At 43.5% G+C, this 17,783-nt stretch overlaps 1 protein-coding gene and 1 long non-coding RNA gene across 9 annotated transcripts in view; one reads left to right on the forward strand and one right to left on the reverse strand.

The window, feature by feature from the left end:
• Positions 1-1,999: 1,999 nt before the first annotated feature.
• Positions 2,000-11,551, reverse strand: LOC139828109 (uncharacterized). Of its 2 annotated transcripts, none has more exons than XR_011739383.1 (3): positions 11,444-11,551; positions 7,538-7,640; positions 2,000-2,105 (listed from the first exon to the last, which is right to left on the reverse strand). It is a non-coding gene; the product is annotated as an uncharacterized lncRNA (long non-coding RNA). The 2 variants fall into 2 exon arrangements; XR_011739382.1 differs by lacking the exon at positions 11,444-11,551 and adding an exon at positions 8,314-10,283.
• NPAS3 (neuronal PAS domain protein 3) overlaps positions 10,873-17,783 on the forward strand; it is a 612,196-nt gene continuing 605,285 nt past the window's right edge. The window contains exon 1 of one of the 7 annotated variants that reach the window (XM_071809391.1): positions 10,873-11,705. In XM_071809391.1, coding sequence (XP_071665492.1) covers positions 11,548-11,705 — 158 coding nt within the window. In that variant the 5' untranslated portion in view covers positions 10,873-11,547. Of the gene's footprint in view, positions 11,706-15,252; positions 15,676-17,783 lie in introns of those variants that run through there. The other 6 variants (XM_065840021.2, XM_071809390.1, XM_065840018.2 and 3 more) reach the window with 6 other exon arrangements.

The following is a 17,783-nucleotide window of genomic DNA, read 5'->3' on the forward strand; positions in this document are numbered from 1 at the left end:
CTTTTAAAGACAAAAGAAAACCTCTATATACTTGACTTAAAAATTGTTTCTTGTGGTTGTAGTTTTTTGACTGCAGATATGCAGTACTGATTACCTCATCTGAAAAAGAAGCATCTTGCACACTTTTTGCTAGCACCCTTTTATAAACATTTTGGGGCGGGTGGGGTGAAGAGGAAGGTGAAAACCCTAGAATAACATTTCATAAACAAATGGATCAGCAGTCTTATTTGTCCTTCTTGAAAGTCATAGGAGAAGTCCAATATCATGCACTCAAAACAGTTATTTGTGCCTTTTTTTTTAATGATGTTCTGTTTTGTGTGGGGTTGTGTTTTGGTTTGGTTTGGTTTTTCTTGTTGTTGTTGTTGTTTGGGTTGTTTGTGTATTTTGGTTGGATATTTTGTGTGTTTGTTTTTGCTTTGGTTTATTTTTTCAGTAAACTAGAGAATTCTTCCAAGAATTTAAACTGACTGTAGGTAGCTGGGGGAAGACAAGCATGTTTGCTTTTATTTGCTCCCTTGAAATAGACTACAAGTCAATTGTTACTCAAATTCATGACTGAATAAGGTATGCTGCTGTTCTAACCACTACACTGTACTATAATGCACTTCTTTTTCTTCTTGGTTTCTCAAAGGGCAAAACTAATCTGAACCTTTTATTTTTTTTCTCCTTCTATTCATCCAGATCTCCAGTTTCCTGTCCAAAATACACACATGCCCTCTGATATTTATATATTACAATTTGCTTGTTTGAGCTCTTTAGAAGTTGTCATTCATTTAGATGTTTTTGTTGTAACCACTGATTTAACTTGAAATCTATCCCTCTACACGCAAGACAATTTTGCCATTTTCCTTCAGAAGCCAGACAATTTATAGATGAGCTCAGACCAAATAAATCAGGCAAGATATATTTATAGGTCTACTATACCATATATATTAATATATATTTTTAATCACCATCATACTGTCAGTCTGCAGAAATATTAATAATTAGCTGTGAGCAGGGCATACACATCTGCTACCCAAGCAGATACTGTTGCTGGTATCCAGGCTAGGACACTTCAGAACAGCCAGTGTTTAGAGTCAGTCACTGCATAATGCCTATGTCCATTAGTAATGAGGTGAGCCTTCCTCCTTTCCCTGCACTAATTCACCTGAATGACTATGTAACTATAATTATCTTTAGACTGAGCAATTTCTTCATGAGAGAACATTTACAGTAATTCTGAACAAAGAAATATAGATTCACACTCACATTAACTTCAGTACTTAGTGGCAGAAAAAGGCATTGACTCATCTTCTGTTCCACACCTCCTTTTCTTAGGGCATGAAGCCTTGGAAAATCCTCGGTTTTGCTTTCCAGACAAGGACTGTATCTCAGACAGTAGTCTCCATTTTGGGTTGACTAGATTTCTGAATATTCATGTATGAAAAACAGTGGTTTGACACTCAAAGATGCTCATCTCCCTATGACTCTAAGTGAAGTTAATGGGGGAGTAAAATTCCAGTCTCTCTATATGATAGTGAACATTTACCCCAGACCTCTTTTGAAAGGTTAGCAGTAATTCTGTCTTCATGTAGCATCATAACTGAACCTAATAATATCACTAGGAATCTGCTTGCAAAAGCATGTTACTTTTTAGATTCTGGAGTAAAGTATGTATGATAAAATGAACAATATCGAAATGCAGTCCACATCTGAAGAAATATTGTTTGGTAATTATAAAAGGTACGGTCAAGTTAGCAGGTCTTGCATGTATATGTTATGTGTTTCTTTTTTTTTTATTCTCAATGCTTGTTTTCCCTGAAAACCATATTGAGGGGAATTCTTTCAGTTTTTAAAGATCTTCCTAAGAGTGAAGATAGCAGATATTTAAAACTCAATAAATTAAATAATTTAACTCAAGCTGTGTGTATTCTACTAACCAAATGGCACCATATGAAAGTATATACACAGCCTATTGCAGATAGCAGGACTTAAAAGTAAAAGAAAGACAGAAGGATTTGCAATGTCAAACATCATGTGTTATGACAATGGATTAAAAAAGCTTGCAGTCTATCAAAAGTCAAATTATTTTGCATTATTCCTGCTCATGGACTCTTCTTCACCTAAAAAGTAAACACAGAACAGTAATGTTAGTGGAAGTGGCAAGGACCCAAAATAAGAATATTCCGAAAGCTAAGAATACTATTGCTATTTAAACTGATTATTTCTTCTTCCTATCTCCAGAAATGCAAACGCTGAAGTATTATTAACGTGTACCATAAGAAGTGTAAAATGTACAATGAGTTCAAGAAAAATCTTAACCTTGGTTGTTTTTTTTTTTTTTTCCTGCTTCAGGTGCTTGGTATATCAGCTTTAGTCTTTTCATTAATTCAGGATTTTTTTGCATAGAATATCTTTTTTATTATGCAGATATTCACCCTTCGTACTTTCTTATAAACTGACAAGAGCTGAGTAAAACTGATTAGAATTAAAAGTTCCATTTCAGAAAGAGTAACAGATTATAGTATATTCTAGGTAATTCTAGTTGCTGTACTTGGTTGGCATACAGTGAAGGACTGGATACACAGAAAAGCTGCTATTGAATCCATGGCATAGAAAATACCATAGTCTGTTAATAACATTCTTCAAGACAAAATTACAACTTTTTAATGAATTCAGTGATTGCATTTGAATATTGGAAGAATTACTGCTATGTGGTCTGGATATCCCCAAAAAGATTTGAAATTAGTTGTATCAATATGATAGTTTTTATCTGCATATGGTTTAATTATTTTAAGAAGAAATATAGGTTTAGTCCAGTTAGAGGAAGTAATTTTTCCTCTTATTTTTTTAATGATGAAACTTTCCATGTTGTTTTGAAAGAAAAACATTTTTCCAGAAGATTGTTGCAGAACTGGAGAAGCTGAATAGACAAATGGTGATTATTACAAGTTGCAACTAAAACTAAACTCTGTCATTGTGCAGATACTGTCACTGTTGCTATAACATCTTACTTGTATGAACTCTCTGATATTCCTTCTTGTTCCAGACTGAAAAGGTCAAGTCTATATTAAATGAAATATGCTTCAAGAATCTGTAGGAGGTTTTCTATAGAATTAGGGACCCATGTCAAAAGAAATGACAGTGTGGCTGGAGGAGTGCCCTCGCTTTTTCTTCTGTATTATGTATAGAGAAGAAAAAGGTGACAGCCTTAGCAAGTAGCAGCTTTCATCAAATGGTCCTATCAAGTGACTAGCAAAAGAGTCACTATTCTCTTAAAATTGTGTAGTGCACACAGACAAAGCAAATGCAGACATTACTGGTTGTCAAGTTAATAAAGACAAATGAGTATCTCCCTTGGGACAAAAATAAGAAACGTACAATAAAACCTATTTAATGAATTTTGAACTAAGAGAAATTATAATTTTCTTCCTATAAACATCTATATCTACTCAAATGATACATACTCTCTAGCCAAATATGTGTTACCTCAAATGTGTAATAAATAGAATAATCACTAAATTCCATAATATTTAAAAGGCATATATTGATAACGAGGCAATCACATTGCTTATTTCCTTCAGAGTCCAGAATCTCTCCATCCAATATGTTGCCAATACCTGATAGAGTGAGTTTCAAAAGTCACAAAGACATTTTGTGTGTTGACTGTTCATGTGTAAAGAAATGAGATCATGTGATGTATTGGCAGCGAAAAGAGAAGAATGTTAGGTAGTCTTTTTGGGCAATTTCCAGTGAATGAAGTATTCAACTCTTTTTTAGATAGAACCTACAGTCCAGAACACTTTCTGATAATAAAAATACACTTTGAAGTGGTGAGCAGACTTACAACCAAAGAACAAAAAAGAAACTCACTCTTAGAGTTCAGCAATTAATGACCAGTCTGTAGGCTACCCTGCCTGTCAAAATGAAAAGTAAAGGTCCAGTAGTGGACTGAAAAGATCTCAGATTGTTTTCTGGTTTTGTCAAAATTAAACTCCCTAAGGAAGGAATTCTGAAGAGTGAAAAGTAAAGGACACTTGTTTGAGTGCTGCATATCACATTTGTTAGTTCTTCTCAATGATTACTCTAGTATGGATAGCAGTGCCAGAAGTACAGGTAACATGGATGGAGGTCTAATCTTGAAGTGAATAAAGCTATCTCTTTAAGGTTTCTGATAGACCATGTGTAAATACTAGAAAGGTTTGTTTGGTTTTAAACCCAAGAGAAGTCTGAAATGGGAAGAATAAGATTTGAGATGTTTAAACTTTGAAGGCCTCCTGTGAGTATGCTCAATACTTGAATTTCTTGTTTAAGATAAAAATAAAGGAAGAAATTTGGACAATCAGCTTCTTAACAGTGAGAACTGAAACTGCAGAATAATAAATAGTTGCAAATAAGAACAGTACTATGTTAAAGATTCCTGTGCCTAGACAGAAACATTTTCAATCAGGCTAGCCTGCATTCAAGTCTTTGACACATGTATTTCCTTACAAGTTTTGATTATTTTTGGAAAATCACTAGGAACAAAGATCAAAGTATTTATTTCTGACTCTTATGCATGCTTGAAGTTACAAAAACTGTTAGCAGAGTCCCAGATTTACATGGCTGCTCACCTGGGACCACGCTATCCAGGCATATAATGCACTATCTTCTTCAATGAGTGGAAAAATAAAGCTGCTGTTATAAAACAAGAAAAAAAATAATAAAAAAAACCCCAAAACAACTGTGGAGAAGTATGGCTTTAAGGACCTAGCATGGCTTTAAACTGCACTGGATGCTTACAAACTCTGCTGCTGAAAAATCCCAGCTCCCACTTATGACACTGTTGGTTTTGGTGCTGATTGGTACTTCCAACATGAACTGTAAGGGAGGAAACACAGGTATGGGTAGGCTTGGGAATTTTCATATCTCATGTTCACTGCTTCATGATTCAGCAGAGCACTGCTGATAGCTACCAAAGAAAGGCCACATTGGACCATGGCTCTGAAAGCTCAGTGCTTTTTTTGTTTTATGTATAATTAACCTGGATCTGTTCATAAATATATATAAAAAAAAAAAAGGCATTAAGAAAAACAAAGCATGGATGGTTTCTGTTTCTTCCTTATTAGAAGGGAATGACCATTTCACGATAAGCATCCTCCTTTAAGCACAGTCAAAAAACTTCAAGCTGCCTGCTGACAGTGACTTTCCAGGACACACCAACAGCTGCTTTGGCAAATTATTTTGGTTTAGGAACACTCGCAGAAGCTGAAAATAAAGGTAAACAAATAAATAAAAGTGGAAGGTATGTTGACTAGCCCTGTGTCCTTTACAATTTTCACTTATGTCACGGACGAGCAGGACCAAAGGGAATTACCGGACGAAAAATCGGAATGTGGTGAGAACACAGGATAATACACTGGTATCTCTTAGAAGCCCTGGAGATAAAAAGCATCTACATTATTTGTTTTTCCACTTTCTTGAACTAAACTTCTTATCAAACTGTGTGGCATGAATCAGGTTTTTGTGGACGTAGAAGCAGCACAATTTAGTTGTGGTCTCCATGACCCCAATTTGACACCAATGAAGTAGCAGATTACTCTACTTTGGGGACATGACACTGATCTTGAAGACAAGAGAAATGGATACGCAGGTGCTAAAACTGCCTGGGGGAATATCACAGATTACATGCTCTCTGCAGAAACAGGTAGAGTCTGGGAAAACTACCTGGCTGCCTGGCTGCCCCTTGACAGCTGGACCTGCTAGAAAATTTGTAGGGGATCAACACTGCAGGAAGCCTCTGGTGCTAGGAGCTAACTCATTCACTAAAATTTGGGGGCAAAGTATACAGTGCAAGAGAAACTGACTTGAATATTGGAAAATTAGCTGTCTTTTGTCATCATGCAGTGGGCCAGAGGCGCTCTTTGCCTCTCATATAGAGCGATTTAGGCAAGCTGGCAATAGAGAAAACCCAATACTCCTCCCCCAGGCAGCTTCAGTGGCCAAACCAGAGCCTACATACATATCTTTGGGCATATCAGCAATGTATCAGTCTTCCTGCTCTGTGGAGTCACCACCCTTGTACAGCTCTCAGCTGCCAGTACCAATGAGTGAGATCCTCAGATGAGCCTCCAACCTCAGCTGTGTTTTCCCAGTGGCAGCGCTGTGTGCTAATCGCTGAGCCATTGAGATAGCCCTGTAGGGCATTCTTCTAATAGTTTTTCTAGTTCTTCCACTGATGTCCTTATACATCTTTTATGATTTCGATAGTGATGCTACTTTCCCCAGGCACTTTCCTTCTATCTTACTCTCTGCTTGCTTTTCTTTTGAATGCAGGGGGGAGGGAGCTACCTTAATCTTGCCCTTCATTCCCACCACAACCTTTCAGAAAAGACATTTCCCTCATCTGCTCTTCCAACCCTGAGTACATGTCAAGGAATTGTTAAGATTGAAAATATTTGAGTACTTCCTATTTAAGTTTTGATGGTCTTTTTCCTGACTTCATGTTCTATTTAGAGGTTTTTCTTCTAAACAGATGAACAGCCAGTTCTTTTTGACTTTAAATTTAACTCCAAATATTTTCTTTAAACTGCACTCACTGCTTTTACAAAGAAATGAAAACAAAATGCAGCACGTGACATCATTTGAAGGAGAAAATTATGTGATCTTACATAGTTCTAGAAAGAAACTGTATTGTTTTAACTGCAGCTCTTCTCTAATGTGCACTGCTGATAAACAGTAAAAAGGAATTCTTTCCTAACTATGTCTTTCTCTCGCATTATACATATATAAATTCCTTTGGGAATAACTTTAACAATATAACTCGGGATATGAGGTAGCTGATATATGTGAGGTATTAATATGAAAAATATTTTCACTGCGTATGTATTATAAAGCTCTTGGAATATTGTAACAAAAGTATAGGTCAGTTAAAGAGCCTCCTTATCCCTGTTCTGCCCATAATTTTTTCCTGTGGGTCCATCTTCTCTTGTTTTCTTCTCCTCTGTTATTTTCATTTCCCTTCTCATCTTCCATTCACTATTATTCAAGGCGTCTTTTGAGGAGTTTCTTTTGCTTCACAGTGACGATACATATCAATAGCAGCAACTGAAGCAACAGTCAGTGGACACTTGTAGAGATGGTGAGTTGTAAAATAATAAATCGAATCTTTAATACTTAGACAGAAGATGTGGACTTTATCTGCACTTAATGGGTGGGGAGGCTGATTACTCATTCATAGCTACGCCACTTGTGAATGATGAGGTCACCTCTATCTCAGGAAGATAAATGCTATATCCTGTTATGACATATTCCTTTTATATAAAATTAGTTCAATTTTCTCACTAGTGAGGAATCAGTATAACTAAAAGAAAAAAAAAATCACTTCAAGATAAAGGCATTTTTCTACTGTAATTCACTATATATCCTATTTTCATTTTATTTTATTTCTGTTCTGTTTTGTTCTATCTTATCCTGTTCTACGTATAGTATTTTACTCTCTACCTAAATGATATCTGACTAAAGTGAACCAAAAATTAGATGATACAATGACGCTTTGTAGCATTCTCTCTCATACCTGTCACAGGCTCCTTCCAACAGCAGATAATGAAAATTCAAAGTCAAACCATTTAACTTTAAGTAAATGGAAATGAATTTCCAGAGAAGAGATATTTTTTCACCTGTGAAAGAAAGGAACAGTAGTACACTGCCAATGTGAATAAAGATATAATATATAATTGTGATAGATAGGTATATGTGAAGCATAAATATTAAATGTTATTATATTACACACCGTCATGTGGTTTTAATTTTTATCTTCACTATGTTTTCGCCTAAGAGAGGAAGGTCTACAGTACATTGTTAGAAACAGCAGTACTCTATTAGAACATTTCTTAGCTTAATCAATACTAAAGCAACTTGCAGAATATCTTACAAGAGTAGATGGTATTGAGACAAAAACTGTGACACTTAAACACTGCAACCTGACAATAATTTGAGCAAAATGAGAAATAAACAAAATTTAAAATATTTGGCTTGATACTTATCTCATTTACACTAGCACATTGCACCAAATTAATTTAAATCCATCATGGTATGTTGTAGCACTAATTGGGTCCACACTATTTAATATAGCACATACTATAAGCTTGATGATGAGTATTTTCATCAGCATATAAAATAAGTCTCAGAAATTCTTACTGGATTTTACCACCGTGATTAATGTGGGAAAAGGATACAAACAATTAAAATGGAGATTCCTTCAAATATGAGATAACGCTTTTTTATTTTATATATTTTAAGGGTTATACGAAAGAAAATGCTCCTGTATTCTGTAGACATTTACAAACTTACCTTTGAATCCTGCTCGTCTTACAGCATACAAAACTATTTGTCAGTAGTTCCACTGACTCGATAGGACTACTTGCACAAGCAAAATTATCAAGACTCCCTTTTCAGTTACATTAACATTTAAATTAAGATATTAATCAATAGTCATAAAAGATCTTATTAAATATCAAGAGATCCTGGTTCCGCCTATGTGACTGGAAACCGGTGTCTTTCCGGACTAAGCTGAAGCAAGCTTGGCTAAAGACAGGCTCTCTGTCTTGGCAGTCCCTTTGAAACATGAATATCTGCTTAGAGTTGCCACTGTGGAGCAGAGAGTGACAATCAATGGATGGGGACTTCGACATGATTACATCCACTCTACTGACTGGTCATACATTGACAGACAAAACTACTGTAATGGAGTGATCATTTGGAAAATGGCTACTGCCCACATTTAAATTCCTTTCAGTGTTATGCCATAGCCAATTAGAGTGGTAGCCCAGCCTATATTCATGCCAGTCTTGTACTATATTGTAAGAAAAAGGAAAGGCGCAGCTCAGAAGTCTTTAATTATTCCTCCAGCCATTTATTGACCTCCTCTCTAAAGGCCATATACAGGCCTTCATCTGCATGCAAAATTCCTATTGACATCACTGGGAGGGCCACAGGCAGATGGAGGGTACTTTGTAAACCTTACATTTTGAATATGTTGTAACAGAAAGGTGCAGAATTCACAGTCCTTTAAAAAAGTGAGCAGCTTTATCTCATGTTGCTCTTTAAACATGGAGTTTTAATAACATTTTTCCTAACAATAACATCCCCCCTCTTCTCTGCAAGCTATCTAACCTACACGTTTCTGTAAAGTCTTCATATTTAACACTCAAACAATTGATGTCCCTATAGTATAAACAGGATAGATAATGAATATAAGTGGGATAGAAAATTAATCCTACTTGCGAGGAAAGAGAGTCATAATTCACTTAGGCTTCTCAGCTCTTACGTTATGAGGTCTTCAGCTAACTCATGGGATCCATTCCACATCCCACAGATGCTCATTATGAATTCTTTTTATGTGCAACATGTGGGGACTAACCAGTTTCATATCTCCTGGTATTAGCTGCAATCCAAAGCATTTTGTATTAAAACAGAATGCAAACACAGATGCTATTTAATACAAAGGATTTGAATGCAGCCTCTGTTTTAACATAAAGTTGGTGTGTCTTAATTTGTTTTGGAACAGAAATGGAAAGAAAAGTCAAGATAAGAGGATATTGTTAGATTATGAGCCAAGCTATGATTCCAAGAGGCACACAGTTGCATGGGAAAGGGGAGACCAGACCAGGTGACAGCTTTGATTTATGGAAGCGAAGTTTACAACGCCTTTGGAGTGATGGGACAACCTGGGACATCTTCCCCCTTTGGAGGTGCTGCATAGCTTTTCCGATATCATGTGTCTTCTGAAGCGCAACCTGTATTTGTCCCATGCAACTCCTCTTTGTATGAGCCTCATTTTCCTCAGAACACACTCAGCCATACAGCTGCTGTTTGTGTTACGGTGCTCTAACCCAGTGTGTTACTGTGAGCTGTCCACTCACCAGGCTGGCAAAGTCCAGTTCTCCTCCACATGCACGACTCATTTTAGCTCCAGCAACCAGCAGGTTGGAGCTACAGGTCCGTGGTTTGGGAGTCACCCAAGCAGATTTGGGGATATTTGGCAGGACCCTATTAGGAGAAGGGGTCCCTTTTTCCCCTCTTCCCCTGCTGCCCCTGACTCGGCACACTGCTCTTTTCCCCTCCTGCTCCCCGGAACTGGCTCCTCACCCCTTTCCTCTCGCTGCAGAGAGGAGGGGACACGGGGTGCAGCCCCAGCAGCACTCCCCGAACACCATGGCCATGAGGGCTTGTCTGCCTGTGCCCCCTCCCACACCGGCTGCGGCCCGCACACCGCAATAAGGCGGCAGAGCCGCCGGGTTGGGGGTGGAGGGCGTCCCGCTGCCGACCCGCGCTCCCCGCCCAACTTTCCGCGTTTACCTCCCGGCGTCCGCCCCCGCGCAGCGCCGCGGTCGGGCGGCATCTGCGGCGGGCGGCCCCGGCAGGGTCGGCGGCGCGGCCCCAGCGTCCTGGCGGAGGCGCGCAGCGCCGCGGCTTGGGATAAGCACTTCGCGAAGGGGTAGGAGAGGAAACCTGACCGGAGCTCAAGGCGCGGAGCGCTGCGCGCAGCCCCGGGCTGCCACAAAGGGGCCGCGGTGCTGCGGCCGCGCGTCCCTCGGGGACAGCTGGGGAAGAGTCGCCCTCCTCGCCGGCTACTGGTGCGGTGCTTGGCGCACCCGGAGGGGAGCTTTGCAAGAGGTTTTTGCGCGGCTTTCGGCGATATAATTGATATGTTAAAGCAGCAGTAGGGATCAGTGCGTGCACGCACACCACACACCTTACAAGTTTGACTAGCAATAACATTGCTGCACACTAGGAGGGGAGGAGAGTCAGCTCCCTATAATAGGGAACAAACTCTGCCATTGCACAAAAGCGGCGCATTTCCTCGCTTGTGAAAACCGTCCCTTCATAGAAAGAAAGAAAGGGGGGGGGGGGCGAACCAAAAGCAAGTTACCAAGAGCAAAAACTTGTGCTGCAACAATCCCCCACTCTTCCTCTTCTCCTCAGGACTCTGGGAGCAGGGATATTCCTCCCCCTCCCCCCCCGCACAGTTGGCGCTAGCCCAGACTGTGGTCAGCCGCCTTTATTATTACTTCATTGAGACAGAGAAATCCTCTAAGACTTGCATTTTGGGTGGAGGGTGGGGGGTGGAGGGACGAGGAGGAGGAGGGAAAAAAGGCAACATTTGCTGCTCATCATTTTCACTGCACCGCTAAAGTAATTGCGCCCCCCTCTCTCCTCCCTGTCCCTCCTCAGCTCGGATTTTTCTCTCATATCGACAGCTCCAGCGGTACTAGACATACCTTTTTTTTTTTTTTTTGGGGGGGGGTGTTATTCTGTTATTCCACTCTTCCCTCCACCCCCCAAATCTTCACGCGTTGCATGTTTGCAATTCGGTAAAAGCCCCCCCCCTTTTACCCCCAGCCCCCCCAAACTCCTCTCCATCTCAGCCCGGCAGCTCACATCAAAGCGCCCTTCCTCACTCACAGCGGCCGCTACTCACTAATGGGATTGCAGCGTGCCTGGCTCCGCTGCTGCAGCCGCCGGAGGGAGAGTCGCCGCTGCTGCACCTCTTCGCCGAGACTCGCCGGGTGCTGAGCTGCGGGGATGATCAGGATCTTCCCGGATTTCAGCGTGCAGGTGACGGCGGCGGCGGCCGGCGGGGCGGCCGGGGGGGTGCCGGCGGCCCCGGGCATGGGGCGAGCAGGCGCCGCGGCCAACGGCAACCCGCAAAACGTCCAGGGCATCACCTCATACCAACAACGGTGAGCACCGAGTGGGAGAGGGGTGTGCGGCTCTTCCTGAGGCTCCCTCACTTGCTTTTTCTTTGTGCTTTTGTTTCTTTGTTTTCTTTTCTTCTTTCTTTTCTTTTTTTTTTTTTTTTTTTTAATCTCTCTTTGCTGTTTGTTGGGGGGAGCTTGGTTGGAGGGGAGGGTTTTTTTCTTTTTTATCTTTTATTTTCATACAGCATCTTTTAAAATGCACTGAGAAGTAAACACAATCTCCTTGTCTTGGATGAGCTGGAAAGCAACAATACAAAAAAAAAAAAAAAAAAAGGGGAAAAAAAAAAAGAAAAAAAGTGAGACCCCGGCAGCTTAGCTTGGCTGCTGCAAAGTTTGGGATCCCGTCCGCTCATCCTTTCTAAAGAGGAATTTCTCAATGTCAATGCCTTGTGCAAATCCCAGTGTGTGGCAGCCAGGGGGATAATTGATCATGGTATGCTGATTGATAATTTGCTTTCAACCAAGAAAGAGAACAATTTTCACTTGGTGTTGCACACTTGCAATTCCGCATTGTAGTTTAACAGTATTATCATGTCACCTGTTACTACAGGGAAATATAGCACGAAACCCTAAGTATACTCAGCATTGTTATTTTTTTATCTTAAATGCATTCTAATGCAAATTCAGGAAATTCACAGAGAGCGCCTTTAGGAAGCAAAGCGTAGAAAGTTGGCAGTAAGTCATAATGAAGTTTAAAGACCTTCCCCATTCCCCCTAACAATTCATCGATATGTGCTGATACTAACATGAAACTTAATTAATTACCTGACATTTCTTTGTCTTTCTATGAGGCAGAACCTGAAGTCTGAATCTGTTAGTTGTTTTCTCTGTCATAAGGTTATAACCGAAGCCGGATCCTCAAAAGAAAGTAGCTGACAACAGACAAATGTAGGCTGAAATCGGAACAAAACCTCTGCATTTCTCTAAATGCAATAAAATTAGTAGTGTCCCAAGTAGCTTGCTGTCCACTATTGCATTTAATTTAATACTGAGGAAAAAGCCGGTATAATCTCAAATATTCAAATAAAATATCTCTATGATGTAAAAGAAAAAAAAAACAAAAACCAAAACTCACAAACCAACACGAAACATAGAAAGTTTCAGCGTAATATTTCAAACTTAATTGGTTTAGGAGACAGATTTAGATAATCGATCATTGCCTGTTTTGTTCAGCAACTTGGAGTTGCTTCCTATAGTTTTGGAAAACACATTATGTATTTTCCATTTGATAGAAACGTTTGGTGGTAACTTTTGTAGGCTTTATTAGAAGGAAAATTAATAGGAAGCTGATACTCCTGAAATAATCCCTGATGATGCCTAAGCACTTTCTTAGCTGAGAAACATTTCAAACTAAGCACGAGTCTTGTTTTGCTCAAGCAAACACACGGATCTTTCGTGTATATATATATATGTATATATGCACCTATATATATATAAACTTGAATGCGAGAGATATAAATAATGGATTAAAGTTTATTTATTTTCATGGTTTCGTATGATTTTTGTCACTTATAAAATATTAAAATTGCAATGGAAACTGACGGACACTTTAACGAGGAAGTACAGGCAGCAATCACAATAGTTTAGTCTGTGAAGTGGGGAAGTCAAGGGTCAGAAATGTCAGATTGGCTTTTAGACAAATGAAAGAGACCTCTGGAGACTTTAAGTTAAACAGAAATATATAGACAAGGCAATTTTTTAGTACTTCACGTTTAGTAGTTTGATTATGTCAGTTTGTAATCAGGAAGAAGTTGTAAAAACAATACTTCTCTGACAAACTACTAACACCTCTAATCCAAATAGCGCTCAGCAGATATCCAAGTACTTTGACTCATAGGAATCCAGGCCAGTCTGGATATCTCGCACACTAACCTAACAAGGGGAAACATTTTTGCACTTCTTCCAAATTTCTACTATATATTATCGACAAAACAGCGTCTTCTACGTCGAACGATTTTTCTTCGTGATTTCTGGAAACGCTTAAAATACAGCAGACACCGACATTTTCTTATGCTATCGCAAAAGCCGAGGTGACACCTGTTAACTTTTAAAAATTTTATTTTTTGGAGGTGAGGAGACAGATATGCCGGCAGGTAACGGGGTGTGGTACTTCCTAGACCCCCTCCTTTCCAGTTCACCTCCACCTGCACCCTCGGCCGCCTCCCGCAGCGCGGCCAGTCGCGGTACCTCCGCCGCGGGGCCGCGGGGCTCCAGGCCAGGCGGCCGCCATCCTGCTGGCGGCTGCGCACGTGCGCAACGGTTGCGCAGAGCTCCCCCTTCGCCCCCCCCCCCCGCGAAGTTGCGCGGGCGGCCCGGGCCGCTCCGCGCAAAGTTACGCCGGCTCAGTTGCCGCCTGCGGGAAGAAACCCTCGAGCCCCGGTGCGCGGACGACGCCCCGCTGCCAAACTTCCAGGTGCTTTGCCAAGTTCTTCCCCACACGTTCTACCTTGCGGTTCACATGCGCGCTCCCTCTCCGTCCGCGTGCCCCTCTCCCCCCCAACTTTTGGAGTTGTCGCGGGAAGGTTTCTTATGAATAAATCTCCCCGACATTCGGGGCTTGCTCCTTTCCCCCGGGGAGCCGGGTGGATTTTCTCTGAGAGCAGGATCAGGCCCAGGAAGCTGTACTTTCAAGGCAGCAGCAGAGCAGCCACAAAGTTACCTTGGAGATGGAAAGCTTTCAGTGAGGGAGTGATTTCTGCTTTAAAAGCTCTCAGCTCTCGGATTTTCCCGATGTCCTGGAAGGAACAATTAAGGTAGCGGTTTCTTTTCCCCGCTCCTTTATTTCATGATTAGTTTCATAATCTCTAATAAAACAGCGTGAAGTGCTGTACCCTTCCCAACAAGGCGGGTCATCACTCTCAGTTAACGTTTCCAGCATTACGTCCTTTATTCCGCCAGCACCTAGCGCGTACCCTCAGGACGTGCGTGCACGTTCTTACAGGGGGCCGGGGAATATGCGGGGTTCCCCCAGGGTCTACGCCGTCCCCGCGGGCGGGCGCCAGGCACCCCCTTGCACGGCCCTGTGGGCCGCAGGGCGCTCGTATCCTCCGTCGGGCGGCCCCACGCCTGCCCGCGCCCGAACTGTGTCCACACCCGGGCCCGTCCTGCACCGTGGGAGCCCACAAGGGACACGCCGCCTGCGTGCGGGTGCCCCCGATGCTCTTCTGCTCCCGCAGAGTTGCAGAGAGTCCTTGTCTCCCTCAACCCCTCTTCCCTGCTGGAGCTCAGACTCCAGAGGACGAAAGTGTGCGAAACTGCAACTGAGTGGCGTTGTTGCGCCGGCAGCAGAGGCTGTGTCCCCTGCACACAGAGTGGGAGCGGAGCTGGGGAAGCAGCTGGAAAATGCCCAGAAATACTTTCACAGCGGTCAAGCCCGGAGATCACTGACTCCCCTTCTTCCCTCCCTCGCCCCCGCCCCGCCAGCCCCATGGCCTGGCACCCCGCGTAGCCCGGCCCGCGGGCGCGGGGGTGTGAGTGTGTGCGAGTGTGCGAGAGAGTGTGCGTGTGCGTGTGTGTGTGCCGCACCTGCCGGGCGATGCCAGCGGCCGGGCTGCCCGCCGGGGCTGCGCCGCGGCTCGCTCTCCCCGCCGCCGTCGCCGGCCGCCGCCGCTGCCTGCGCTGGGCATGTCTCTGGGGCCAGCGGGGCCCCGGCTCCCTCCGCTCCTCGGCTTATGGACGGCGGCAGCGGCAGCAGCAGCGCTAGCAAGCAAGCGAGCAAGCAACCTGCACCAGGACTGAGCGGAGGAGTGGGAGCCCGCGATGCTTTGGCCTCAGTACTTTTCCTTAGCCTGTCTGGCTAACCAGGGCCATTGCTGCCGCCGCTGCTGCTGCTAGACACACAACACACACCAACATCAGGAGGGGAAAAGTAAGGGAGAGAAAAAAAAAAAAATCCCAGGAAGATGGCGCCCACCAAGCCAAGCTTTCAGCAGGATCCTTCCAGGCGAGAACGGTAACACTTTCTCTTTATTGAACCTGCAGCAGCAGCAGCCGCAGCAGCGCCGGACCGGGCCGTGCCGCCGCCGCCGGGGCCGGGGCTGGCTGCCATGCCGGGGTGGGGGGACCTGCCGCCGGCCCCCGCTGCTCGCACAGCCGGGCACCGGGAGTTCCTCCTAGTGCGTACCGCCAGCCGCACGCACACACACACAGACACACGCACACACACACACGCACACACACACAGGGCGAGCCGCGCAGCAGCAGCCCCGCTCCGGCAGCCGCACCGCCGCTTGCCGGAGCCGGTGCTTAGCGGGGCGCGTTGGCGAGCGGGCGTGTGTGTGTGCGCGGAGGCGAGAGGCCCCCCCGGCGTCCCCCGCCGCTCGGTGGCCCCGTGGGCGGCGGGGCGCCGCGCCAGGCCCGGCTTGCCGGGCGGAGGGGCCGGCCCCGCCGGTGCGGTTCAAGTGCGGCTAGGCCGGAGCGGGGGGGCCGCGCCGCCAGCTGCGCCCGCGGGGCTGCCCGGCCCGGCCCCCCCGCTCGCCGACGCGCGGGCCGCGGGTGCCGGCGCCCCCCGGGGTGGGCAGAGCGGAGCCGGTGCGCGGGGAGGCGGTGCGGCGGTGCGCGGGGCCCTGGGAGGGAGGCGGGGGCCGGGAAGCGGGGGGGGGTTTCGCGCTACCCCACGTTTGCTTCCCGGCCCGTCGTCTGCCCCATATACTTTTGTTGGGGGAAAGCACTTGCTATTAATCTGCTCTGCTGGTGACACGAATTGCCCGTAGCGGATTTGTTCTAGTAAAGTGAATCTTTCTAGAAGTGACTGGTAGGAAACAAGAGTACAAGTTCATTTGATGTTACTTTGTGATTCTTACAAAAGTATTCAAAGCTCCATTGCTACGCTGAGATGAGATGTATGCCCAGAAGAAGAACAGCCAGAGAGTTTCGGGTGGGCTTTTTTCCTCCCCCACCCTTTCAGCGTTACAAGTGAACTTGAGGGTAAGGGGTGAGGAAGGTTCCTGGTTAGTTGTAAAAATGGAAATTAACATTTAGACAGCTTTTCAGAGTAGCTGGATCGTGTATCATTTGGTTTGTATTTCACAGCACAAGTAAGTCTGAAAAATATTGAAACAAAAATAAAGTCTAGGGAATCAGGCTTATTTTAATCTTAATTTCAAACTTTTTTCTTTTTTTTTTTTTTTTTTTAGTAGGATCAGCATTTCTAGTACAACTTCTAAAACCCACAGGTTTTATCTAAATAGCTATGCCATTTTTCCTAAGGAAGCAGACAGCAGACTGCCCAGTATCAGAAAACCATACATTTCATATTCACCACTGAGGTGTTGGTGTGGCTATTTTAGATGCATTAGTATTAACTGTTGCACTTTGACAAGGCTATATTGATATGTAGCATAATTTGGAGATACCTGTAATAGGAAAACAGTGCATCCTCAGAAGTCAGTGACTTAACTTACAAATTTTCATCTTCATCTATATATATTTTTTTTAATCTCCATTTTAGTGGCTGCAAAGGCGTTTCTACTATGTTAGTAGCACTATAGCAGCAGGCTTTTCTCCTGCAGAGTTCTTTGTTGGAAAAACAATTTGTATCAATAAACCCTCTTCCCCTCCCTCAACACACAATTCTGCTGTCTTTCTGAGAATGGTACTATATTAGTACTAAGTGTGTTTGCCAGGATAGCTTCAGTAATCTCTCCAGCAGAAGCATATTTGTGTGCCATTTTGGGAATTTCTCTGAGATAGGAATCTTGAAGATAGAATTAATTTCTAGGGGAAACTTCATAGCCTGTGCATGAGTGCTTTCTTTATCACCTGTCTCCATTTGGCATTCGGAGAAGGTAAATCAAAGTGCGCGATTTGTTATTCTGCTCCACTTGAGAGCTGAACTAAATAACACTTGGTCTGAAATTCTGATTGAAGTTGTAGGAGGATATACTGTATTTAATTTAATGCCCTTTAATAGCATCTTCTTGTTCAGCTCTGATGCTGTCATTTTAAAGGTTGGATCGGAGTAGTTTTTCCCTGTAGGGAGTGGGAGGAGTAATCATTTCAGGGGAAAAAAGTAGTCTGAATTCCTAGAACACTAATATCCACAAACTTGACCTAGTGTCC

Source organism: Patagioenas fasciata, chromosome 5, assembly GCF_037038585.1.
Source record: "Patagioenas fasciata isolate bPatFas1 chromosome 5, bPatFas1.hap1, whole genome shotgun sequence".
Lineage (NCBI taxonomy): Eukaryota > Metazoa > Chordata > Aves > Columbiformes > Columbidae > Patagioenas > Patagioenas fasciata.